Source organism: Leptodactylus fuscus, chromosome 4, assembly GCF_031893055.1.
Source record: "Leptodactylus fuscus isolate aLepFus1 chromosome 4, aLepFus1.hap2, whole genome shotgun sequence".
In the NCBI taxonomy this organism is placed as follows: Eukaryota; Metazoa; Chordata; class Amphibia; order Anura; family Leptodactylidae; genus Leptodactylus; species Leptodactylus fuscus.
The window spans coordinates 127,173,295-127,199,936 of record NC_134268.1 but is presented as its reverse complement, the minus strand read 5'-3'; the positions used below and the strand labels follow the sequence as shown (position 1 = coordinate 127,199,936).

The window sequence follows — 26,642 nt, the reverse complement described above, 5'->3', positions numbered from 1 at the left end:
ATTTATTTACATTGTACAGTAAGGGTACGTTCACACTATGGAACTTGAAGATGATTTTAAGGCAGATTCTGCCTTAAAATCAGCTCCAAATTCTGGGTGGAATCTGCCTCCAATTCTTGTCAAAGGTAGGCAGCGACAGCCACTTCTTTTTTCAGGAAGTATCTTACTTGAGAATACTGCTGATTAGCCCTATCGGTTCGAAGGCTAAAGAGCAAGTAAATCCACAGCAGCTTAAGCTCTGCTTAAGTTTTCTACTGCAGGTGATATACAACCAGAATTTGGAGAGGAATCTAAATCAGGAGACTGCATCAAATTCTGTCACATTAACAGTCTATGTAAATAGAGTAAAATGCTATGAAAAAAGAATGTCTTCTATTTCTACGTGTTTGTTACATTTAATTGTTTTATATATTCATACAAAATATGTTGATCATAGAAACCAATCCAGCTCCATACCTGACAGGAAGCGTTCGGTCACCTCTTCTTCTATCCATTTCACGCTGGGGAACAGGGTACCATCTGAAGTTTAATTTCCAGTTGAACCCGCCATAGGTCATATCAGAACCAGCCATGTATTCAAATGTATCATCACTTATTACATCGATGATAGGGCAAACCACAGTCCTCCTTAGTAAGCAAAGAATGAAAAACATTAATTACTAAGACAGCTTAGATATGTAGCACAAATATAACGTAAAACCTATTCAAAAGACCACTTTCTTATTCATACTACATTACTTGACAGATTTTCAGTTCCACCATAAATTACATATACTGGCAATCTTTGAGGGGAAACGCCTCTCTAAACATTTTTTCAATGCAATTTTGGGTAATTGTCTTAACAATTGCTATACCTCCCTACATTTCCTCCCTCATCTCTGTCTATCACCCAACCAGCAGGAAAATGGCCGACGGACATCCGCAGTCAGCGCTTTTGGACGAACACGCGATGGGAGTGCGAGAGAAGAGGTGGAGACGGAGAAGACGACAAAGATGTTGCTGGAAAGTTTTCAAGCAGCAATGGGGATACCCCCAGCACTGTTTGAGCACAGGAGAATGCCCCCAGTGCTGCGAAAAAAAACTCATTAGCATAAGGAAGAAAGATGATATTTCTAAGGAATGGCGGCGTAGATCAGAATAATATAGGTAAGAGAAGAATAGCTTTTCTAAAGGCTATTCCTAAGTGGATTTAGTTTAAAAAGGGTATTCTAATCATAGAATCCCTTTAAATGGATGGTCCAGGCAAAAATGAACAACCCTTTTAACTTTTAAATCAGTCGGGGGTATCGAAAACAATAAAAAAGACAAAAAAAACAAAAACAAAAAACACTTAACTGACCCCGATGTTGCACTGTCCTTCAAGCACGTTCCAGTCCTTCTGCTAAATGGGGCTTTTCTGGAGTTCCACTGAAGCCGCTGAGGCCAATCAGTGGCTTCGGCGGAACCCTGGTAGAGACCCAGGAGAAGCCATCGGAGCAGAAGAATCGGGATGTGCCGAAAGGACACTGGAGCACATTGGGGAAGAAAGGGGGGGGGGGGGGGGGGACGGGGACTGGTGAGTATGCATTTATTTTTTATTTTTTTCAGTGCCCCCGGTTGATTTAAAAATTGAAAGGGGTTGTCCAATTTTGCCTGGCCAACCCCTTTAAGTGGCCAAAAACAAGGTTAAACAGAGAGGAAGAGGGAGTAGAAGGAGGACAGCTCTTGGATACCGCTAAAGAAGAGACTCCTTTTAACTATATACAGTGACGTATTTTACAACAGAAATGGACTATCAGATGAATTATCCAGCTTTGTTGCTGCAGAAATAACTCATTACATACTGCAGATGATCTCTCTCTACCATCTGCCTCCAACTTCCCCTCTCCATAGACATTACTATAATTTGTTCTGTCTGCATATGCACAGTATGACTGAAAGCAGAGCGTGATAAGAGCAGAGACAGGAGGAAGATGAAATAAAAAAGTATTTTTCAATAAACCAGTATATTAATAAGTTTATTTCATAATAGTAATGCAGATGAAAGGAAATTTAGGTACATTAACCTTTCACAATGGGTGATGTAACCAACTACATAAAGAATATCTCCATTATGGTAATATGTGCAAGCAAGGATTAAAGTATAGCTGTACTGTGCGGACCAAGTATTTTATAGACTTCATGTAATATGGATAATAAAACATGTTATAAAGTTTCCCATAGCATGGGGACAGTAAAAATGGCAACGGTCTTGCATTTTACACAGGTTTACAATAGAATCTGATTGAATCAATAAAATCATTACAACATGTGGTTAACTTCATGTCTAGTCAATCACAAAGGTTTCCAGACATCCAAATAGACATCACAATCTGAAGCATACGGAAAAAAAATGATCAGGTCAATTGTCCTCCAAAGAAACATGCTGTGTGTCTGGCAGTGGATTAATTCCCTTTCCCAATTGAATTAAACATTTACAGTATAAGCTTGTCTAAGCTCATAAAGATGTGCATTTTTTAAAAAGAGATATTGTTAATTTATCAGGTCCATCCTGTAATACATGTGCACCCTCCAAAAGATCTAAAGGTATATATATATTTTTTTTTTAGTACCGTAATTCAATTGAAAAAGTGAAACTCATATTGAGCCATTACAAACAGAGTGAACTTTTTCAGGTGTTTAGTTCTGTTAATGTTGATGATTATGGCTTACAGCCAAGGAAAACCCAAAGTCATTATCTCAGAAAATTAGAATATTAGACCAACTGTTAAAAAAATATCACAGAAATGTTGGCCAAATGAAAAGTATGTAAATATGTATATATGTAAATGTCCTCAATACTTGGTCGGGGATCCTTTTGCAATGCACCAATATGGCATGGAGGCCATCAGCCTGTGGCACTGCAGAGGTGTTATGGAAGCCCAGGTTGCTTTGATAGCAATCTTCAGCTTGTCTGCATTGTTGGGTCTTTGTGTCTCAACTTCCTCTTGACAATACCCCATATACTCTCTATGGGGTTCAGGTCAGGTGAGTTTGCTGGCCAATCAAACACAGTGATACTGTGGTTATTAAACCAGGTATTGGTACTTTTGGCAGTGTGCACAGGGGCCAAGTACTGTTGGAAAATGAAAAATCCATCTCCAAAAAGCTTGTTGGCAGAGGGAAGTATGAAGTGCTCTAGAATTTCCAGGTAGACAGCTGCGTTGACTTTGGTCTTGATAAAACACAGTGGACCTACACCAGCAGATGACATGGCTCCCCAAACTGATTGTGGACACTTCACACTAGACCTCAAGCAGCTTGGATTGTGTACAGCAGCCTCTCCACTCTTCCTCTAGACTCTGGGACCTTGATTTCCAAATGAAATGCAAAATTTACTTTCATCTGAAAACAACAGCTTTGACCACTGAGCAACAGTCCAGTTGTTTCTCTTCTTGGCTCAAGTAAGACCCTTCTAGCATTGTTTATTGATCATGAGTTGCTTGACATATGGAATGTGACACTTGTAGCCCATGTCCTAGATATGTCTGTGTGTGGTGGCTCTTGAAACACTGACTCCAGCAGCAGTTCAGTCCTCGTGAATCTCCCCCAAATTTTTGAATGGCCTTTTCTTAATCTTATCAAGGCTGTGGTTAACCCAGATGCTCATGCACCTTTTTCTACCACACTTTTTCCTTCCATTCAACTTTCCATTAATATGATACAGCACTCTGGGAACAGCCAGCTTCTTTAGCAATTACCTTTTTGTGGCTTACTCTCCTTGTGGAGTGTGAATGCCTGCCTTTTGGACATCTGTCAAGTCAGAAGTTTATCCCATGATTGTGTTGCCTACTGAGCCAGACTATGGAACTTTATTAAAAAAAAAAAAAAAAAAAGAAAAAAGAAAAAGAAACCACCTAATTTTTATTCATTTTGTAACAGAATAGGAATCGTGAAAACAAAAATGAAAAACAATTGTAAAATAAGCAGAAAAGGTCATGGCATATCTCACGACATGTAGCTGCCACACCAAACCAGTAACATAAAATTAGGGGAAAGAAAAAAAAAAATGTAGAAAAGGTGAAATAAGAAAAAGAAAATGGCAGTCAACAACGCTAAGAAAGAGTGGCGGGTACACAGTTGAAGGGAAGGGGAGAGAGGGGGAGTGGAGGGGAAGGGAAAAAGAGTCAAAGACCCTGCAGGATACAATACGTGTCCCAGGAAGACCACATGGCCTGGAAAGCCTCCATTGTATTAATAAGGGACCTTTATAAACGCTTAGGGAGCCTTGGCAGCTGTTTTGATTAATTATTTTTATTTTCTGACATTATGACATTTTGGTTTTCCTTGGCTGTAAGCCATAATCATCCAAATTAACATAAATAAGCACTTGAAAAAGTTCACTCTGTTTAAAGACTCAAAATGTGTTTCTCTTTTTGAATTGAATTACTAAAAAGGACAAATTTTTGATGATATTCTAATTTATAGAGATGCACTTGTGGGTGTGTTATGACTGGAGACAGAATCACTGCTAGGATACCTCGTGCTTATGATCAGCTTAACATGACACCTATTTGTTTTCTGCATTGAGTCTTTACTGGTAGTTGGCAATTGCATATAAAAAATTAAAATGGCTATGTAAAAGCTGATCATACCAAGTGGTATATTCAATGAGAATATATTGCATATTTTCAAAATTATATTTATACAGTATATATGCACAGTGTACTCCTGACAATTGTTTAGCAACAGGCCAAGCATAAAAAATAACAGCAGAATAAAAGTATCATGATATGTTGCAGTTAACTTAATATAACAAAGTGGTCAATGGTACTACATGGTGGTGTATTGAGTTACTCTTTATTAGATTTTATTAATGTACTTCCTCAATAAAAGTAGTGGTGGTAAATGGAATACACTTCTATGTACTGGGCGAAATATTTAAACAGATAGAGTGAAGAAAACCACTTATTGTGGGGTGTAAACCTTGGGGGGGGGGAGGTTAAGCAAAATGCAGTTGTTGGATGTGAATGAAACGGTGTGTGATGGTAATGATGATATATGCAAGTGATCACAATATTACAGAGAAAAGATACATTCAATGTAGAAAACTCTTCAATTGAAAGCAGACTCTAGAACACTGTTGGGCAATTTTAACAAGATTAGCTAGGGATAGACCTGTAGGCACACAACAGGTTCTGTATAAGACCCTGCAGTACATTTGCCCATAGATGTTATAGCTGGGCCTGTACACTATTAGGATGCTGAACCTGGCATCCCAGCTGGTCCCATATATACTCAGTTGGTGGCAGCGCAGGCCAAGGAAGTGTTGGTTCATGATGTCACTGTACTCCAAGGTGACAGTGAATGGCTGTCAATGACACAAAATGGAACACGTAATGGGTGCAATGACACAAAATTTCCTTATGCTACGAGACTAAGGTTGGTCCAGCCAAAGAAAGAAATATGTAATGAAGGTGCCACCTGTGTCTGTATAGTGCACAAGAAAACTGGAGTTACTTGTGCTTGTCGGAGGATTGAACAATCTTCTTTTATGGTGGATTGTCTGGACCATCCAGTGTCTGTCTGATGTGTGTGCGTGCCTCATGAATCCACTTCTCCCAACAGCTCTTAACAACTACATCAGAATAGCCTAGATGGCAGACAATTCATGAAAATTACCACCTTGTTTTTCTCTGTATAATGATGTGCCCCCTATCAAAGTCTGTCAACTGGACAAAAGGTCATAATAGAAGCAAGTCTAGCAGTAAATAAGTCACCAAGAGGTACACACTGTCAGCCATTTTACAGGGCAGAAATAGAAGCATGTTTACACCTTCTTCTGGCCCGAATCTATGTTTAATCAGTCCACACTTAGACATCTATATATGTGACAGATTTAACTGCATGTTGAGTTTTGCAGCAATATGACATTTTAATGTAACACAAAATGTAGCCAAGGGAATAGTTATTTAGCTGTCCTCTTGAAAAATCAGACATCTTTGTAAACGGACACTTAAGGACACCAAATGATGTCCCATTTAAAATCATGGAAATTGCATACGGACGCAGCTAGTGTCCGATGCTAAAATCTTCCGCGGACGTTAGCAATGGACACTGGCTGTCGGCCACCGACACTAGTGTGAACGCCCCCTTAGAAACACTCTCTGTTTAACCAATATGAGCTGATAATTATTTCGAAGAATTAGTATAAGCAAAATGTTTGTTCTTGTACCATGTTAGCCAGTGGGTAGGAAATATACAAAAAAAACCCCCAAAAACTTGATAGTCGCAGTAGTTGATACCTTTTTAATGGCTTAAACTTACTTGAGAAAGGAGCCGAGAGTTCTGAAACGTTGTAATCTGTCATCACTATTAGTTAGCCGTTAAAAAGGTATCAACTACTGAAGACTATCAAGCTTTTTTGTATATTTCGAAGAATTACTAAGACATGAGCAAGGGACCGCTCTCTATTGAGAACTGTCCTATTCCTTTCATTTTTTCCACTGCGTACAGGTACAGGCTTGTGTGATGAGAACTAGGGCATGACTCACTGCTGTCTTCAGCGCTTCTGGCTGACATCAGGGACTGCAGACTGGGCCTCTGTACCATGTATGCATTGTTGTGATGTGCAAATGCAAGCCTTGCAATGCCACATAACACTGAGGCCCAATCAGCAATCCCTGACATCAACAGAGAGTCGTGTTGAATCTCAGAAGAGGTGAGTAACTTTTTTCTGCTTTTTCACCTCCTTCAGCCTCGGCATTTGAAGCGATCTCCAATCACCTCTTGGTGACTTATCACAGTCACAGCAACAGGCATCCACACTGATCAGTTTTGTGGCTGGTTTGGTCATCAAAGACTAAAAACAGGCCAGTTACTAATGAGTTAAAGTACAGTATACATCCTTGGCACTAATGTCCACTATAAAACATGCTTCTTTAAATACAGATAGCAAAGTGCTCTGATTAAGCTTAAACCATTGATTTCTTTTTGACTACACAGACATTTCTCTACACAGTATCTAATCCATGATGCAGTAGAAGTGCATTAAAGAGCACTTATTCAATCTTCATTATTTAACTGCTAACATAAGCCATCCAGCTAAGTGAATTTTCACATTATCTACCAGACATTAACATAGATAAAACTGTATTCAACATGTTGGCTATGACATAATAATATGGGCATGTTATCAACATGAACATTAGTATTATATAGAGTGAAGGGATATTTAATTTATCAGCAATGTTTCATTATTATAAAGCGCCATATCAAAGGAGTGTACAGTTCTCGGGAGAGCAATAAATATACTATGTGTGGTATGGACACAACTACCAATTGACAGTGTAGTTGTCAAAAATGTTAAGTTTTGTGGAAACCTGTGTGCCAAGTCTTCCTTTGATTGCAAAAATAAAGGGGCAACAGTGTTTTAGTTAGACCCTAAGCCCCTTTGCCATTGATTATCCATTTCTTACAGAATGATTAGCCATGCCCAGGCCATTACATTTTTATATACATACGTCTCTAAGAAGATCCAAACAATGCCCAAGTGTTTTGTTTTGTTTTTTTATGGTATGCAAGCCGTTGATCAAATAATGGTAGCGTATTCTTTCCTTGCAGTTTCTAGAGACGTGATGTACAGTATTTCTTCTACTGTAAAACTGTGCAATATTTCTCTCTAATTAGCGAAGCCCACAAATTATCACGAAAAGTGAAACATTTACCTGTCATGTTTTATTCGTGCCAGCAAAGGTTCCAGCCATCCAACCGTACATTCACAATGTGCATCTAGAAATGTGATGACCTGTCCTTTGGAAGCAGCTGCACCTCGGAGTCTGGCTCTGATCAGACCTGAACGCTGTTCCATGCGAATGACATGTACTGGAACTTTTAATTTTCTCACATAGATTTCTAGTGGCCTTTTCAAAAAATCTGGAAAACAATGTGATCAGTTCCTCAGTAAAGCATTATGACAGTTGGGTGCAACATAAAATCAACCAGGGTTATATTGTTAAACAGATACAGAATTAAAAAAAACCAAAACATAAAATATTGTCCAATTTGCCGGTAATTGTTTTTCTGATGTCCAAGACAACACCCCTGTGAGACCACCACCCACCATAGGACAGGAAACCTGAAGATGTAAAAAGGTTATACCCTCTCCACACCTCAGTGATTGGAAAGCAAAAATCCCAAAGGTTTGTATTAACATCCCACAGCGGGACAACCAACCCAACGGTAAGACAGTCTAGAAGAGGCTCTAAGATCTCTTTATCAGGGGGTATTGCTAACATCACATAATACCTGGACCAGGCAACCCTTCTTTAGGTTCTGTACTCTAATCCACTATAAAAGAGATTTGCTAGATGGACTACGGTATTTGGATTTCTAACTGAAGAAACCTGGAATGCAGCTATGTCCATGACTGGAATGGCAGAGGACATAATTCTCATTAGTGATTCTCCTATATTACTACTGGAACAGAGATGAGGCAGAAACAAATTCAGAACGTATCTCAGAACCTTTGCCTTTTCTGCTGGTAGGAATCAGTATCTGGGATACTGAATTGAGTTGGATTCCCAGGAAAACTTTGGTTCCCAAGGCGTTTAGGGAAGAGAAGGGGAATGGAGCTTGGATTACTAGTGATTGGCTAGAGAACAAGATCAAAAGAAAGTCATCTAAATAGGGCACCAGGAGGAGACCATGAAGTCTCAAATTCTGCTATCTCTGCAATAACGTTTGTAAAAATCCAGAGAGCCTGGGAAACCCTGAAGTGAAGAGCCCTATGCTGAAATTGCTTTGGGGAACCTTCTAATCAAACTGTCATTGAGCAGCCTGTGATTCAATACAATGCCAGACAAGAAAGGGAATGGGAAATATATAGGAAGCACTTGTATATCTCCCTTGTGTTCAATCCACCCCTGGCTTTGGCTAAAAAAAGCCACACACCCCCTCCCTTCCCCGGCAAAATGTGCAGCAACAAAAAAAAAAAATTTTTGCTTCCACAATGAGGGGCCTCAACTAGGTTATAATACAGTTCCTTTTGAGGCTGGGTTCGCAAGCCACTTTTTTTTTTTTTTTTTGCAGAAGACCTACATATAGAACTGCAGTAATGAATATCACATTATGCATGTCCCTTAGATTCTAAAAATCATTCTACCAGAAACCTCTGGTGTACTAGTTAGTATACAGATAAAATACACAACAGCATGTGCTACTCATTACTACATTTAATTAATGCCATAGTAATGGTACCCACTCAGCAACTGACGCCCACCTGCAATACCCACAGTGTGTTAACCACTTAGGTGCTGCAACCAATCACGACTGGGGTTACCCAATCTAAAGAATTACACTACTCAGTTGATTAGTATTCTATTCTATGTTAATATTAAATAAATAACTCCCACAAAGTGCCTTTTCACACTAAAAAAAGTAAAACAAAAAAATAAAAATTTGGTTTCGTCCACAAAGTAACAAACTTTATAATAAAACTAAAATATTCGTTAGCCGCATGTAAATGTTAAAAAACCCTGCAGAAGTAGTAATATACCAATAAAAAGCACAGGTCGACCCACAAAAAATGAGCCCTCAACCAGCAAACCTCCTAGTCAACAGAAAAATAAAAATGTTGTGTTACCTAATATTATTAGCTATTGCCGTAAAAGTACTGGTCCATTGCATAAAGGTAAGACCTTACTTATGTTGAATGGTGAAGGGCACTCACTTATAAATTTTAATAAAACAAGACTATGTTTGGAGCCCTTATTAATAATTTTGTAATGGCCCCTTCAGTGCCTTCACACTTAGCAGAATGACCACAATCAGTATAATGTCCCCGTCAGTACCCTCAAATGTAGTATAATGACCACCACAGTGTCCCCACATATAATAAAAAGGCCCCTCAAATATTATGGCCTGTACATGATCAGTGATGATTGAGTAGCAAGTGGTAAGCTGCATTAATTACTTACCATGAGTCGGATTAAGGGTACCCTTAAGAAAGCACTCCCATTCTTGCCAGATCCCTGTGACAGAATAATGGCTCCTACAGTGCAATATCCCATAGTGGCCTCTTCACACAGTATAATGTACCCGAATGGTGCCCACAGTGATAAAATTAAAAAATACCACATGCATAGGGATTTCCTAACAATTTTGGTTTCCTTCAGACCCACAGAGTATAATTAATTGGAGGCCCAAGGGAGGTTAGTAAATTACATAATAGTGTTACCTCCACATGGCTACAGTACTGCTTCCTGTGCTCTTCTGACCTCAAGAGAAGATTATGTCACGGACTGCTGAGGCCCAAAAATGCTATGTGTCTTTACACAACATGACACAAAGGGGAAGGGGCTCTCACTGCAGCACGTATCCCTGGAAATAGATGGACACGCACTGCGCCTTGAAAAAGAATGTCCTAACAAATGACCCCATTTTAAAACCAATACCCCTGCAGTAATTTATTCAGGGGTGCAACAAACATATTTAGCCAAGTGTTGCAATTATTTATTTTCCAGACATTAAAGGGGCTCTATCACTAGGAAAAGTCATTTTTAACTAATCACATCTTTGCATAGCTTTTAGAAAGTCTATTCCACACTTACCTTTTGTATGTAGATTGCCTCAGTGGTTTCTGAATAAGTCAGTTTTTATTCATATTCTAATTAGACTTGTGCACCATATATCTTGCACTCCTCTCCTGTTGTTTCCTATGGGAGACTGCTGATGATGATGATGACTCAGCTTCCTGCCTCACACACATAGAAGATAATAGGAGAGAGGAGGCTGCTGGGAACTTCCTGAACTGGCTGGAAGCTCATTAGCATATTAATAAAAACTGACTTATTCAGAGACCAGTGAGGCAATCTACATACAAAAGGTAAGTGTGAAGTAGCATTTCTAAAGCCTATGCAAGTATGTGTTTAGATAAAAATGTCTTTTCCCAGTGATAGAGCCCCTTTAATGCGCAGCTGAAGTGAAAAATGAAAGACAATTTTTCCAGAAATGTGTAATTTCAGTGCACAATATGTTGTATCTGGCTTGTGTCAGACTAACACTCCAAAAGCATGGCTTATTTTTGGGGTAGGGCTTATATTTGGAGAGACAGGGTAGATAGCATTCTGTGCCCAGAAATGCCCACTTTGAGCAGTCTCGGCAACATTACTGGATTCATTGACAAGTAGCCAAGGGGGGGGACACATGACTTTTTTTGGGGTTACACACTGTTACAACCTGGATTAAGTGTATATAGGGTATACAGGCTGACAATTTCACTGTATCTCAGTTTTGGTGGGGTACACACTGTTGAAACCTGGATTAAGCGTATATAGGCTGAAAATTTCAGTGTATCCCACTTAGTTTATTCCACACCGTGGAAAGCTGGGTTTAGCGGCTATAGCCTGGCTTAATTGCTGTGTATCCCACTTTGGCGTTTGTGAGTACACAAAGCTGGATTGAGCGTCTCCCTGCAGTGTAGCTCTTAAAAGAGCTGTTTGGAAGAAAGAACGTCACACTTGGATTGCTGGAAAATTTCATATATTTTTATTCAAGCAGTGATGATATCATCACTGCTTGAATACAAATATATGAAATTTTCCAGCACTCCAAGTGTGACGTTCTTTCTTCCAAGTATATTAAGGGTTGGGACCCTACGTCTACACAACAAGAATTTCCGACTGCATCCATCTATACCATTAAAAGAGCTGTTCTTCTTCTTCTTCTTCTTTTGATTTCCTGCCTAGCAGAATCTAAAACCTATCTAGCCCTCAGCAGATGTCTGTCTCTAACTAAGTGCAAGCCACAAATGAATCGGAGATGATGCCACCTGTTCTTTTGAATCAGAGGTCACATGTCATCGGCAGCCAATGGCTTTTATCTAGTTATTTTCATGGCCTCCGTTGTCGTAGTTCCTGTCCCACCTCCCCTGTGCGGTTATTGGTGCAGAAAAAGCGCCAGGGAAGGTGAAAGGGGAATCGAATTTTAAGTGCATATGCCACGCGGTGTTCGTATCGAATCGAACATGGCGAACAGCGTGATGTCCGATCGGACATCTACTCGATAGAATTCGTTCATCTCTATTCGCTATGAATTTATTTCTAAAAGCAACATCGAAAAAACTGCTTGATAATGAGTCTAAAAAGCAAAAACCCCCAAATAATAATCAAGCCAAAGCTTCTCTTGCCAGCTCTGTGCTCATGTGCATAGACAAATGATCAGGCAGCATCACTTTGTTGTCTGACACCTTCCTACGCAGCTGAAGCAAGGCAGCATTTGGAAGCATAAAGTGTTGTGTATACATCATTTTATGCACTCAGGGGCATGGAACATTTTAGAAAATGAGAAGTAATTAATAAAAAATATTTACAATAAGGTTATCTAATACAGTGCAAACAAAAGAACACCCCATTTAAAGAGAACCTGTTGACTCTGCTAAACTGTCCGTTTTCATAAGGCTAGCTGCACACAGGCTTTTAAAATGCTAGAAAATACAGTCAGTGTTATTTTCTGAACTGCTTTTTTTTTTTACCAGGGACCCATACTCACATGTATATAATTACCTATGACACAAAGTCATTGGCTCACCATGAGACTAGCGTACGGTAATCATGGCAGCAGTCCCACACTACGGCACTCACGCACATCATGGATAACTATGAAACTGTGATTCTGGGACTCGAGAAAGACTGCAGTCAAGAAAATAAAGCCAAAAAAATTGCGCAACTGAACAAAAATCCAACAATGTATAGATACTCTTTTACTTATGAATAAATTATCAAGGTGTTACCATTGCTCTTGTCAAAGAGGTGTGCCTCTATACAGTTGGCACCAATTGGACAGTGTCACAATGGATAGGGTTAAGGGGATATCGTCACTCCTTAGGGAGAGACCACCATAAAGGTGTGTGGAGTCTTATAAGCCATGAGCGCTCCACTGCAAAGGAACATGGGAAGAATATGCAAATCTGACTTCAGTGCCTCAAGTGTGCACACCAATAGAGGGCGCTGACTGAGAATGTGCAAGTCTAACTTCCATGATGTAATTAGGAAGACAGAGTCTCAGTCAAACACACCTATAGAGGGCGCTCCCTTTAACATCATGCCAGATCAGTCCTCTCTACGCCAAGCTGATGAGATGAAAATACATCGAAACGGCTGTCCTTGGCTGAGAAGACTGTATCTGGTATAATCCCAACATCATTGCAAACAAAGGCCTCTGAGAGGTCGGCATGATGTTAAAGGGAGCGCCCTCTATAGGGGTGTTTGACTGAGACTCTGTCTTCCTAATTACCGTATTTTTCGGACTATAAGACGCACTTTTTTTCCCCAAAATTTCGGAGGAAAATGAGGGTGCGTCTTATAGTCTGAATGTGGGTGGAGGAGTGGGTTTGCAGCATGGCCGCGCTACTGCCACCGCTGGTTTTCTTCAGCGGCAGTAGCGCGGCAATCCGCAGGCCCCGGCAGCTAAGACACTCCCCGGCATCTGCTGTAATAGACCGGCGGATGCCGGGGACTGTCTTAGCTGCCGGGGCCTGTAGTATTGTCACACTTCTGCCGCTGAAGAAAACCAGCGGTGGCAGTAGCGCGGCAATCCGCAGGCCCCGGCAGCTAAGACACTCCCCGGCATCTGCTGTAATAGACCGGCGGATGCCGGGGAGTGTCTTAGCTGCCGGGGCCTGCGGATTGCCGCGCTACTGCCGCTGAAGAAAACCAGCGGTGGCAGTAGCGCGGCCATGCTGCAAACCCACTCCTCCACCGCAGGTCCCGACAGTCAGTTAGCCCCCCCCCCCGGCCTCATACCTTTAGTGATGATGACAGCCGGGAGCCTAATGAAGGCTCCCAGGCCTGTCATAGATATATATTACTATCGCGGCTGGTCTATGACCCTCCGCGATAGTAATGTATAGAATCTCCCATAGACGGCAATACACTTGTATTGCCGTCTATGGGACTTGCAATCAAATGATTGCAGGTTCAAGCCCCCTAGGCGGGGGATATTAAAATAGTAAAAAAAAATAAAATAAAAAAAAACACTTAAAAAAAATATAATAAAAAATAAAATAAATAAAAGTTCACCTCCTTTCCCTAGAATACATATAAAAGTATAACATTACTGTGAAACATATACATTAGGTATCCCTGTGTCTGAAAATGCCCGGTCTACACCTGGCCCCACAAGAAAAACGCCCTATACATCCCCGTACAGCTGCAGGGTCACCTGTCAATGTGGCCTTGCAGCTGTTCCAAAACTACAACTCCCATATATTAAATATTTTACCATTTTTTGCCTGAAAATTTTTTTTCCCTATTTTTCTCCTCTAAAACCTGGGTGCGTCTTATAGTCCGAAAAATACGGTACATCATGGAACTTAGACTTGCACATTCTCAGTCAGCGCCCTCTATTGGTGTGCACACTTGAGGCACTGACATCCTAATTACATCATGGAAGTCAGATTTGCATATTCTTCACAATGAATAGGGACATACTACAGCTGGTAAAAGCCAGGAGTCCTCAGAGAAATGGCACAATATAGAAATACACTGCTGAAATGCCATTATATTGTGAAAACACTTTCATTAAAAAGTGCATCAACAGCTACTAGCAAACAAAACACTTCTAGTAACACACTATAGTTGGCAAACAAATAATTAGGCTGGGTTTACACTAGTGTTGAGTTAAAGGGTTTCCTGGGGCAAAAGATAATTTTCAGAAAGTGCTATTAATAGGTTAATAAGTGCACCCAAATACCTTTAGCAGTGTTTTGAGTGATTTCTGGGGTTCTCTGTGATCTACTGGCATCTTCTGCATTCATTCTCATGGGTAAATTCCTGTTTTGTGTTCCTATAACTACCACGATACACTGAGGGTTACTCAGAGCTGTGGCACTGCAGAGGTGTTATGGAAGCCCAGGTTGCTTTGATAGCGGCCTTCAGCTCGTCTGAATTTTTGGTTCTGGTGTCTCTCATCTTCCTCTTGACAATACCCCATAAATTCTCTATGTGGTTAAGGTCAGGCGAGTTCGCTGGCCAATCAAGCACAGTGATACTGTGGTTATTAACCCCTTCGCGCCAATGGCGTTTTTTGATTTTCGTTTTTGACTCCCCTCCTCCTAAACCCCATAAATTTTTTATTTCTCTGCTCCCAGAGCCATATGAGGTCTTAATTTTTGCAGGACAAAATTTTCTTCATGATGCCACCATTAATTATTCTGTAAAATGTACTGGGAAGCTGAAAAAAAATTCAGAATGAGGTGGATTTGTAGAAAAAAATGCATTTCTGCGACTTTCTTACGGGCTTTGGTTTTACGGCGTTCACTGTGCAGCCAAAATGACATGTCCCCTGTATTCTGTGTTTCGGTATGATTCCAGGGATACCAAATTTATATTGTTTTATTTACATTTTGACCCCTTAAAAAAAATCCAAAACTGTGTTAAATTTTTTTTCTAAAAGTCGCCATATTCTGACAGCTGTAACTTTTTATACGTCCGTGTACGGGGATGCATAGGGCGTTTTTTTTTGCGGGGCCGAGCTTACTTTTTAGTTCTACCATTTTCCGGAACTGCTATTGCTTTGATCACTTTTTATTCAAATTTTTATCAGAATCAAAACAGTGAAAAAATGGCGGTTTGGCACTTTTGACTATTTTTACAGCTACGGCGTTTACCGAACAGGAAAAATATTTTAATAGATTTGTAGAGCGGGCGATTTTGGACACGGGGATACCTAACATGTATGTGTTTCACAGTTTTTAACTTTTATATGTGTTCTAGGGAAAGGGGGGTGAGTTGAATTTTTAATACTTTTTATATTTTTTTTTACTTTTAATTTTTTTTTTTGCATTTATTAGACCCCCTAGGGGTGTTGAACCACAGGGGGTCTGATCACTAATGCAATGCATTACCATGCTAATGCATTGCAAAAAAAAATCATCCTTTCTTTTGCAGGCTGCATAGACCAGCCTGCAAAAGAAAGATTGCAGACCGGCCGGGGAGCCTTGTAAAGGCTCCCGGCTTTCATGGCAACGTGACGTCGGCCCTGGAGCATGCACCAGGAGCCGGCGATCACTGGCAAAATGGCGGCGCCCATGCGCCGCCGGGAAAATGGCGCCTCCAGCGCCTTTGACCGTGGCGCCAGAGGGGTTAATGCCTCCGATCGGTCCCCGGACATTAGAGCTGGTTGTCTACTGCTTAAAGCTCCCGGGCAGTCGCCATAGTTACACACCCGACATGTGCCGTACTATTACGACGGATGTCGGGAAGGGGTTAAACCAGGTATTGGTACTTTTGGCAATGTGGACAGGTGCCAAGTCCTGTTGGAAAATGAAATTTCCATCTCCAAAAAACTTGTCGGCAGAGGGAAGTATAAAGTGCTCTAGAATTTCCTGGTAGATGGCTGCACAGACTTTGGTCTTGATCAAACACAGTGCATCTACAGCAGCAGATTACATGGCTCCAAAAACCATCATTGATTATGGAAACTTCGCACTAGACCTCAAGCAGCTTGAATTGTGTACAGCCTCCAGATTGTGTACTCTTCCTCCAGACTCCACGACCTTGATTTCCAAAGGAAATGCAAAATTTACTTTCATCTGAAAACAACAGCTTTGACCACTGAGCAACCGTTCAGTTCTTTATCTTCTTGGCCCAGGCAAGACCCTTCTGGCGTCATCTATTAGTCATGAGTTGCTTGACACATGGAATGTGACACTTTTAGCCCATATCCTCGATCCATCTGTGTGTGGTGGCTCTTGAAGCACTGACTCCAGCAACAGTTCACTCCTTGTGAATCTCCCCCAAAATGGCTTTTTCTTAATCTTACAAAGGCTGCGGTTATCCCGGTTGCTTGTGCACCTTTTTCTACCACACTTTTTCCTTCCACTCAACGTTCCATTAATATGCTTTGATACAGAACTCTGTGAACAGCCAATTTCTTAAGAAATAACTAGAGATGAGCAAGACTAAGGGACCTTTTTAACCCTAGAATGCATACCTGGGGCCTCGCAGGCCCGCTCTGTTAATTGTTTTCTATTTACTGCAAGATTACTTTACTTAGAATTCTGAAACTCTAGGTATTCCTCAGGTATATAGTTGTTAGTCATTTCCAGTTGTTCATATATTTTTATGTTACAGGCATTTCGGAATAACAACTCTTTTTTTGTGAATACCCCATATTTACATACCTGGGGCCTTTTAGGCCCGTACTAGGTTTACATGTGATCCAACTTTATGATAGTGTATTTGGCTTCTGCAATCAAGCGACAATGGTGTCTTATAAAGCGAAGAAAGAAAAATCGGTCATATTACGGAGTACAATGCACCATGATGGAAGTATAGACACCAATAACAGGAAACTGAAACCCGAAATAATCTTGCATTATAATAAAACCAAAGGAGGAGTTGACAAGATGGACGAAATGATTGGAGAGTATACGTGCAAAAGGCAGACAAAACGTTGGCCTATAGTTCTTTTTTATAATATGCTAGATGTGTCAGCCCTCAATACCTATATGTTTATAGTGAGACTCATCCAGAATTCCATGCCAACAGAAAGGACAAGAGACGTCTATACTTGACGGAACTTTGCTATGAACTTTTAATGCCTACCATGATGGAGAGAAGCAGCACAAAATGCTTGCCAAGACAAACAACAGAAGCTATGATCAGATGTGGTATACGTTTTCAGGAACATCCAGAACCAAGAGATAAAAAAAGAAAGCGATGTTACATTTGTTCAGCAAAGAAGGACAGGAAATCGGAGCGTGTTTGTACTACTTGTGGACAAAATGTCTGCAAGGATCATTCTTCGCGAACAGATAACGTGTGAAAGTTGTTGCGGTCATTAGTAAATTCGAAAAGGAAACTTTGAAAAGAGATATTCCTGCAGCATGTTTACTGCAACTTTTATATAAAAAAAACTTTGACAAAAAAAAACGTGATTATAAAGAGTTATATCGAATGCGTATATTGGGCGTTTTAAGACCGTTCAGTTACTTTTTTGTTGTTTTTTGCACATAATGTTTTGAATTATTCACATCTTAGGATGCATTCCCACTAGCGCTGGTGTCTGCCTGGAGGTGATCTGTAATGGATCTGATCTCTTGGTAACTCCAGTTAAGGCTGCCGGAATGCCCGGATTCTATCAGCCTTAGCTGGGTTCACCAGGAGGTCAGATCCATTACAGATCCCCTCCTGGCAGACACCAACACTAGTGGGAATGCATCCTTACTTTGCAATTTTCAAATAAACTTTGAAAAGTATTTTTATTTGAGTTATTCCATGTTATTTGCATACGGGCCTAAAAGGCCCCAGGTATGTAAAAGTGTAGATTTTTATGGTCATGCATTCTAGGGTTAAAACACTTTGAGTAAGTTCACATGGGGTTTAAACGGGTAGCCGCGAATGAATGCCGATGCGCTGCACCAGCATCCAGTCGCACAATCCGCTCTGGATTAGGCCCAAAGAACGGGCCTAGTTGGGAGGAGGGAGTTGTCTTTAGGCTGAATCGCGAAGCAAATCGGCCTGAAGAATTAGCATGTCACTTCTTTTTCCGGGAGCCGTATTTTTGGTCAGAATTTTGAGGCAGATACCAACTAAAAAAAAACCCAGTGTGAATTTACTCTTAGGAAGCCTTTGCAGCTGTTTTGGGTTAATTATTCTAATTTTCTGATATAATGACTTTTGGGTTTGCCTTGGCTGTAAAGCCATAATCATCAACATTAACATACACAAACACTTGAAAAAGTTCACTCTGTTTGCAATAATTCAATATATTTCAGTTGAATAACTAAAAAAAATAATTTTTTTTGATGCTATTCTAATTTGCTGAGATGCACTTATATATAAATAAATATGCACACATATTTACAAACAATATAATACGCTCCACAGTGGTCCTTGCACAGTAAAACATGCACCACATTGGCCCCTGCCCATTACAATGCTCCACAGTGGCCCCGACACAGTATAATATGGTTTGCACGTTCGCAGTCCATATTACACGGCGCTACATGACTCTTTGGAGATGCTGGTAGGCACAAAACTTTAGTGGTGCCTGAATAGCCTTTTTAAAGGCTATTCACGCATATGTGGGGCTCTATCAATGTGAACAGACACAAAATCAGTCTGTATTCGTTCTCTGCAACAGTTTAACCCTTTCAAGACCAAGAGTCTGATGCACCAATGCACAGGCCAAATTTAGCATTTTGGTATGCATTGCTTTACACAACAATATCTTTTTAATGGCTTTGCATATTCTAACTATTTTTACCATGTTATTTTTGTGGAAATAGAAGAATTGTTTAAAATGTGAAAAAAAAGGTTAACTTAGCTTTTTTTTTTCTTTTTTTTTTTACCCAAAACAAAATTGTTTTTATATATACTATTTCACGTAAACATATTAAAATTTGCTTTCCTAATTCTCTTGATTACAGGGGCTACACATTTATATAGTTTTTCAACTAAAAAAAATAAATAGCTTTTATATTCAGAATGGCTTATTTCTGGACCCCTGGTCCATTTGTAAATTGCCCAGTAGTTTAGTATAGTAGAGGGATGTAGACGGTTTAGATTATATCTAGCTAGTCTCCCTGCTGAGATAGAGCAAACATCCAGAAAATAGGTGATGATGGGGGTGGCAAGGGCGCAAGTTCTGCTATCACCAAATAAATGGGAAGTCTCTTTTACTTTACTCTCATCACTATAGAGAGTTGCATTTTGTCTACAAAAGTGATGATAAAAGTCCTAAGCTTCTCTTATCAAAGTGTAACTCTTGGACAGTAACTTCAGCATGGAGATGCTACACTTATCACTTCTACAGGAGCAGCTATAAATCGCAGGTGTTTGACTTTAATTAATGTGAATGCAGCATGGGGTATCAGATAAAGTGATGTAAATAGCCAAAATTAGTGGCGTCTAGGGGCTAAAGGGGTTTTACGGGCAAAAAATGTTTTGTTTTTGTTTTTTTTAAAAAAAATATAATATATATTATATATTGTCTGTTAGTGCCATTACCTTTAGCCATGTCTTGAGTGATTTTTGGGCATCTCTGGGAGCTCCTAAATTTGTTTACAGGGTTCAGTTTCATGCTATGTAACTTCCACACTAACCCCTCTCACCTTACTCCCCTCTCCCTCCCTGTCCCTCTAGCTATCCCAGCTTTCCCTACCTACTCAGCCCAACCCCATTATATTTACCTTCTACTTTTCTTCCTGCAACATGGCCCCTCCTCCTTTACTGATTCTGCAGGCGCACGCTGTTTTCCAGCGCTACTCTGTTCTCTGCAGCAACATTGGTGGATTATTGATAGCAGAACAGCGCTTGAAGAAGAAGGCATGCCTGCAGAATCAGTGTAGAAAGAAGGGCTGTCTCGCAGGAAGAAGGTAAGTATAATGGGGTGGGTGGGTGTGTGTGTGTGTTCGGGGGGGGGGGGGGGGGGGGGGGTTGGGGAGCGATCCATTTCCAGAAATGGGGAAATTCATAGTCACCGGATTATTAGAAAGTTGTCACATGACTACCCCAGGGATATGAATACCTCTACAATTTATTTATTATGTTAACCCAGCCTCGATTAACACATGGGCTACTTTTTTATCCCGTTAAAAGACATGGCTTCACGACTGTTATGAATTTATGTTCACATACTATATTAAACTGCTCTTGCAGCAGCTTATTTCAAGTTCTGATAAAGCCTGGTATATCATTTCTCTATGTAAAACACTCAATTAACCCTCAGTCCACTCTGTACATGCATTTGCATATTTTCTGATCTGCTCCAGGCAGTGCTGACACACTGGATGGGAAAATACCTTTAATCCAAATTGGCAGTTTGCTACTTTTAAAAATGCTGGGAAATAGAAAATCTAATTTGTCGCAAAATTCTAAAACAACAAGAGCTATGAAGGTAGCCTGAAGTCAGAGTTCTCCTCAATAGGAGCTGAGGGGGATCATCGATGCCAAAAACACGCTCATTCTATGGGTTCCCATCGAGCTGCTGAAACAATCACGGGCACAGTGCGAGGAACGAGTTCAGCGGCAGGCCAGCTTGAGAGGTGTCAAAACGCCGGAGCAGGCCGATCAACAATGCCAACAACATGCTCATTATATGGCATCCCAGCAAACTGCTGAGATGCCGGAACAATCACAGGAACGGCGTGAGGCACAAGTTCAATAGCAGGACAGCTTAACAGCTGCCAAAACGCCAGAACAGGCAAACCATCGACGGCAGTAATTTGCTGAATATAGGTGGATTATCGACACCAACAACACGCAGACAAAGTCGTGGGCAGAGGCTAGTTGTACATAAAACTGTCTAATGTGTATTCATGCCAAATAACTGACAAGAGTATCCATATTTGGACTATAACATGTAGCCCTGACGAAGGCTGAGCGTGCCGAAAAGCGTGTCGGGATTTCTGCCCACCTATACGGACCCTGTCACCGTTTTTTACTACATCCACCTAATCATGGGTAAGACTTGGTTGGCCTGTTCTTAATGTCAACATTTATGCAGCATCCTCTATCCATTTACACACTGTATGGGAGTTGTAGTACTCCAATAGTTCATATGTTATGCAGCTGGTTATTATAATTGTCACACTATGGCAATTTATTTGCTGTCCCCTGTTGAGGGGCTTATGGTTTGATTGTGTTTTGCTTTCTTAGTACAGTAATTATACACATTATATAAGACATTGTTGCTTTACTCATTTGACATTACCATATCAGACCTACATAATTTTTGTACTCTTAACGATCAGATTTCCTGTACTTTGCATTGCAGGGGTTACCCATTGGTGTTCCTTTATACATGTATCTTCCCATGTTTTACATTTTATATATGGGATGATTTATTTACATAAGGGTCTTGCATACAGTGGGCTGGTTTTATACAGTTTGTCGCTTTGTTCCTATGTGCCTTTTGTGTGATTTTTAATGCTGTAAATTATTTCAATAAAATGTGACTATTTTTGCAATAATTTGGTGTTGCATATTACCGTATTTTTCGGACTATAAGACGCACGTTTTCCCCCCCAAATTTGGGGGGTTAATAAGGGTACGTCTTATAGACCGAATGTGGACTGGGGGGTGGGGGAGCAGAATAGCAGCATCGCTCCTGCCGCTGCTGGTTTCCTGCAGGGCAGGAGCGTAGCGATGTCGCAGGCCCCTGCACCTATGCCGGCGTATAACCCACCCCGGCATCCGCCTTTCTATTACAGAGGATGCCGGGTCTGTATTGGCGGCCGCTCTGCTGCCGAGCCATAGCAACCGGGCTTCCGCTATACACAGAGGCCCGAAACTAATGCCCGCAATCAGAATGCATTCTAATTGCGGGCATAAAAACGGAACCACCCCCTTCCCCCCAAAGTGTAGAATTCACCCCCCCCAGGGCCAGTCCCCACCGGCCCCATACCTGTAAAGTTGCAGGCCGGCTCCTGAGTGGCGATATCGCAGGAGCCGACCTGTTCTGGTGGCAGCCGGGAGCCTGCTGAAGGCCTGTCATTGCTATATTAACATTGTGGCTAGTCTATGACCTTCCGCAATAGTAATATACAGAATGTCCCATAGATGGCAATACATGTAGGTTTTTGCCGTACGCTTGAAAAGTTGGATATCTTTGTGAACGGACACTTAAGGACACCCACGGACAGTAAAAGAATGCACCCGATGTCCATTTAAATCAATGCAAAATGTCACGGCCACAGCTAGTGTCCGCTGCTAATGTCCACACAAGATTTTGCACGGGCATTAGCAGCGGACACTAGCTGTCTGACACCAACGGTAGTGTGAACGCTCCCTAATAGTTTTCCTGTACGGTGAACGTCTATATCAAATGTGCCAAACCGCTGGGGTTTTTTTCACCGTTTTGCCTCCGATTGAAATAAAAGGTGATCTAAGCAATAGACATTCCCCAAAATAGTATAACTAAAAAGTACATTTGGCCGTGCAAAAAAATGCTCTATGTGTCCCTGTACAGCTGCAGGGTCACCTGTCAATGTGGCCTTGTAGCTGTTGCAAAACTACAACTCCCATATATTAAATATTTTAGCATTTTGCTTCAACATTTTTTTTTCCTTATTTTCCTCCTCTAAAACCTAGGTGCGCTTATAGTCCAGTGTATCTTATATTCCGAAAAATACGGTATATATTTTGTGAATTTTGAGTGTCATACTTCCCTGGTTTCTTGACTCAGTCTATCTTTCGAATAACACGTAGGCAGAGGTCACATTATTTTTTCTGGATGTCCTATCAGCAGAAAAACTGATAGGACACCAAGGTTTATACAGTTATAGAATAGAGTGCCCAGCAAAACTAAGTGATTTTGCAAGTGTAATTTTCCACTATAGTGTGCAGCATGGGTGTATTTGGTAGACAAAAAAAAACATAAAACATATGGATGTGTATTGATAGATCTATTTTTTGACACAAACCTCTTTCACTGGCATCATCAACGAGAACAATCTCTTCGAGAAGATGTCGCGGTGACCTATTTATGACACTGTGAACAGTCCTTAATAAGGTTGTCCAGGCTTCATTGTGAAACACTATCACAACACTTGTGGTTGGCAAATTATCCGGATAGACTTTTGTTTTACATCTATAAAAAAAATTAAATAATGAATACATTTACACACAAAGAACTGTGAATATGCTAAAAGGAACGGTTCATTAGCTTTCAAAGAAACACTACAGAAGACTCAATCTACAGTATGACAATAATTCTATAAGACTGGAATTTTTTCTCTAATCCCACCCACTCCCAAACAATTATTCCCCAACAATTTAGCGCCTAATTTGCGAATTAGGTTATCTAGGGTGCAGAAGCTCTCAACACCAATTGCTCAGGAATGCTGTGGGCTAAAAGAAAAATTAAAAATAATTCACAAACAGGGTAGCAAGTAAATATTTCAAGAAACTCAAATTAAATTAAACATATCCTCTGCTCTACACTGTTTTTTTTTTTTAAAAAAAAAAAAACCACACACGTTACGCACTTCTTATGTTCCATCGCTGCTCCTGGTCCTATCAGTATTCTGAATGACCTTAGAAACTGCTGAGGTCCATGATAAATTATCACTATTAATTGTATCCAAGGTAAAATGCCTGATTAGCCTCAATTAGGTCATAATCATCAAGCCCTAGTCATACATCTGTTGTGCATGGCCATTTTTGTGTCAGGAGCATTTACTGTGAGACTCCAACGACCATGGCAACTGACCGCTGGGGGCTTCTGGTAGGTACATGCTTTGTACAATAAAATATTTGGAAACCGCTAAGGGCGGGTTCACATCTGCGCCCATGCACGCTTTAAGCAATCCAGCTGGGTTTGCGTGTTCTTGAAAAGTGAGAACCAGTGAGCGTTTTGTACCTGTCCGCGGCGAAACAGTTTTTTCTTTAACCGGACACAAAGTTCTGCATGTCCGACTTTGTGTCCGATATATATATATATATATATATATATATATATATATATATATATATATATATATATATATATATAATAAAAAATTGAAAACTGACTACTGGGTTTTTGTCCCCTGTCCAGTTTCTCGGGGCGAAAGACGGAAACCCAGCTGGATTGCTTAAAGCGCACATGGGTGCAGATATGAACCCGCCCTAATGTGTATAATTTCTACTCATCACCATATACATATGCTTGTCATGTACACAGGCTGCACTTGTTGGCACCATAAATTTTTCCAGAAAATGAAGTAATTCTCCCAGAAAATTATTGCAATCACACATTTTGTAATAAACATGTATTTAATTTAGTGTACATTGAAACAACAAACCAACAACAACAAAAAAAACCGAGAAAAAAAAAGCCAAATTTTTTGGAGAGATCTTCAAATTGCTGTTGGGTGAAGAAACCCTTCAAATAGAAAAAAGGAGCAAAATTTCAGCTGAGAAGTGTAAGAAGCTTGTTGATTGTTATGGGAAACAATTGATTTCAGTCATTTTTTTCAAAGCCTGTACAAACAAATATTATACTGAGGATGCCAGTAATTTTGTACGCCCCATTTTTGGAGTTGTGTGTGAAATATATTTTTTGGCTGGTTTTTTTGTGTTGTTCCATACATACTAAGGAAATAAAAAGTGTATAACAGAAAATGTAATTGTAATAATTTTCTGAGAGTATATTTCATTTTCTGAAAAGATTTCAGGAGTGCCAACACTTACGGCCAGACAAAGTATTAAAGGGATTTTATCATTAAAATCCCATTTTTTTCTCGATCACACGTAGGAATAGCCTTAAGAAAGGCTTATCTTCTCCTACCTTTAGATGTCTTCTCTGCGCTGCCGTTCGGTAGAAATCCCGGTTTATGTCTGTATGCAAATGAGTTCTCTCGCAGTACTGGGGGCGGTCCCCAGCGCTCAAACAGCACTGGGGGCGTCCCCAATGCTGTGAGAGAAATCTCCAGAGCCGCCTCCATATTCTTCAGGAACGGTCTCTCCCTACATCTTATTCTGTTCTGGGTTTCAATCTTCTAGGCATGCTCAGTCGCTCTGCCATCGGGCCTCGAGCAGAGTTGACTGTGCATGCCTGGTAGCCACAAGAAAATGGCCGCTTACACAGTAAGCGGCCACAAGAAAATGTGGCAAAATGTGAAAATTTCTGCAGAATCTGCAGAAAGATAGCATGTCGCTGCTTTTTCCGCTAGATAGCAGGGAAAAAAAAAAAAAAAAAAAAAGAGAGAGAGTGGCTTCCAATGAAGTCAATGGGTGCCTTTTTTGCAGGTGGATTCTGCGTCAAAATTCACCTGCAAAAAAACTGTGTGAACTAGCCCTTAAGTGGTCTCATGAGAGGCTGTACATCTGTATATACTCACATTGTGCGGATTATAGCAAATACCATATACTATACTATACAATACCATACTATAGTGAAAACCATTGATGAACTTGTCTTAAAAAAAACAAAACAAAAACATTACAGATCTATTAGAGGTCGCCTGGAAGTGAACAATGCCCAGTGTGATTCTACAATAGCATTACAATGAAGGACGTAAGTGGTGGGGAAGTCTGGAAAATATCAGCAAACTTTAACGTGAATACTTCCTCACTGCTTCCTGTGAGCTTATACCTTAGATCTGTTCAAGGTCTGAAAGAGAGCTTCAATATTTGGAAACCCTGAGGAAAATGATGTAAACATTTGTGTCAAATGCACAGTCTACTGTTTGACTCTAATCCGTCCTATATTCAATTATGTAATTACTAGATTGAAAGCCCTGTTGTCAGGCAACACAAGCAGCTGCCTGACTAACAGTGAATAACATGCCCAACCCCAGAGCAATCAAATTATTACTCTTGCACAGATTTTCCTTTGGCTATATATAAGAACGAATGCAAACTTTTTTTTTTGGTTCAAAACCAGCTGATTCTAGAAGCTCTAGAAACACTGGGAGGTACCAAGGAAGTCATGGAATTATCAGGGACATTAAAGAGGTTATTTGGGCAAAACAAATATTTTTAAAACAGGCTGGGGGAGGTGAAAAAATATCTCTCTCCTCTAAGTCTAGCTGTAACTATAACTGGCTGAAGCAGAATCCTAATCACAGTGTTCCACATGTAAAATAAAAACATGGTTAAAGGGGTTGTTCAAGCATAAATGGACAATCTGTTTAAACGTTAACTAGGCAAGGGGCAGTGGGAAAAAAATAAATACATTTCATACTCTGCTTTCCA

General features: G+C 40.4%; 1 protein-coding gene across 1 annotated transcript in view; it reads right to left on the bottom strand.

Moving 5' to 3' along the window:
• GALNT1 (polypeptide N-acetylgalactosaminyltransferase 1) overlaps positions 1–26,642 on the bottom strand; it is a 127,864-nt gene that overhangs the window by 39,917 nt on the left and 61,305 nt on the right. The window contains exons 4-6 of the mRNA XM_075271014.1: positions 23,387–23,553; positions 7,686–7,893; positions 457–627 (exon numbers count right to left, since the gene is read on the bottom strand). Of these exons, the coding sequence (XP_075127115.1) occupies positions 457–627; positions 7,686–7,893; positions 23,387–23,553 (546 nt within the window). The remainder of the gene's footprint in view (positions 1–456; positions 628–7,685; positions 7,894–23,386; positions 23,554–26,642) is intronic.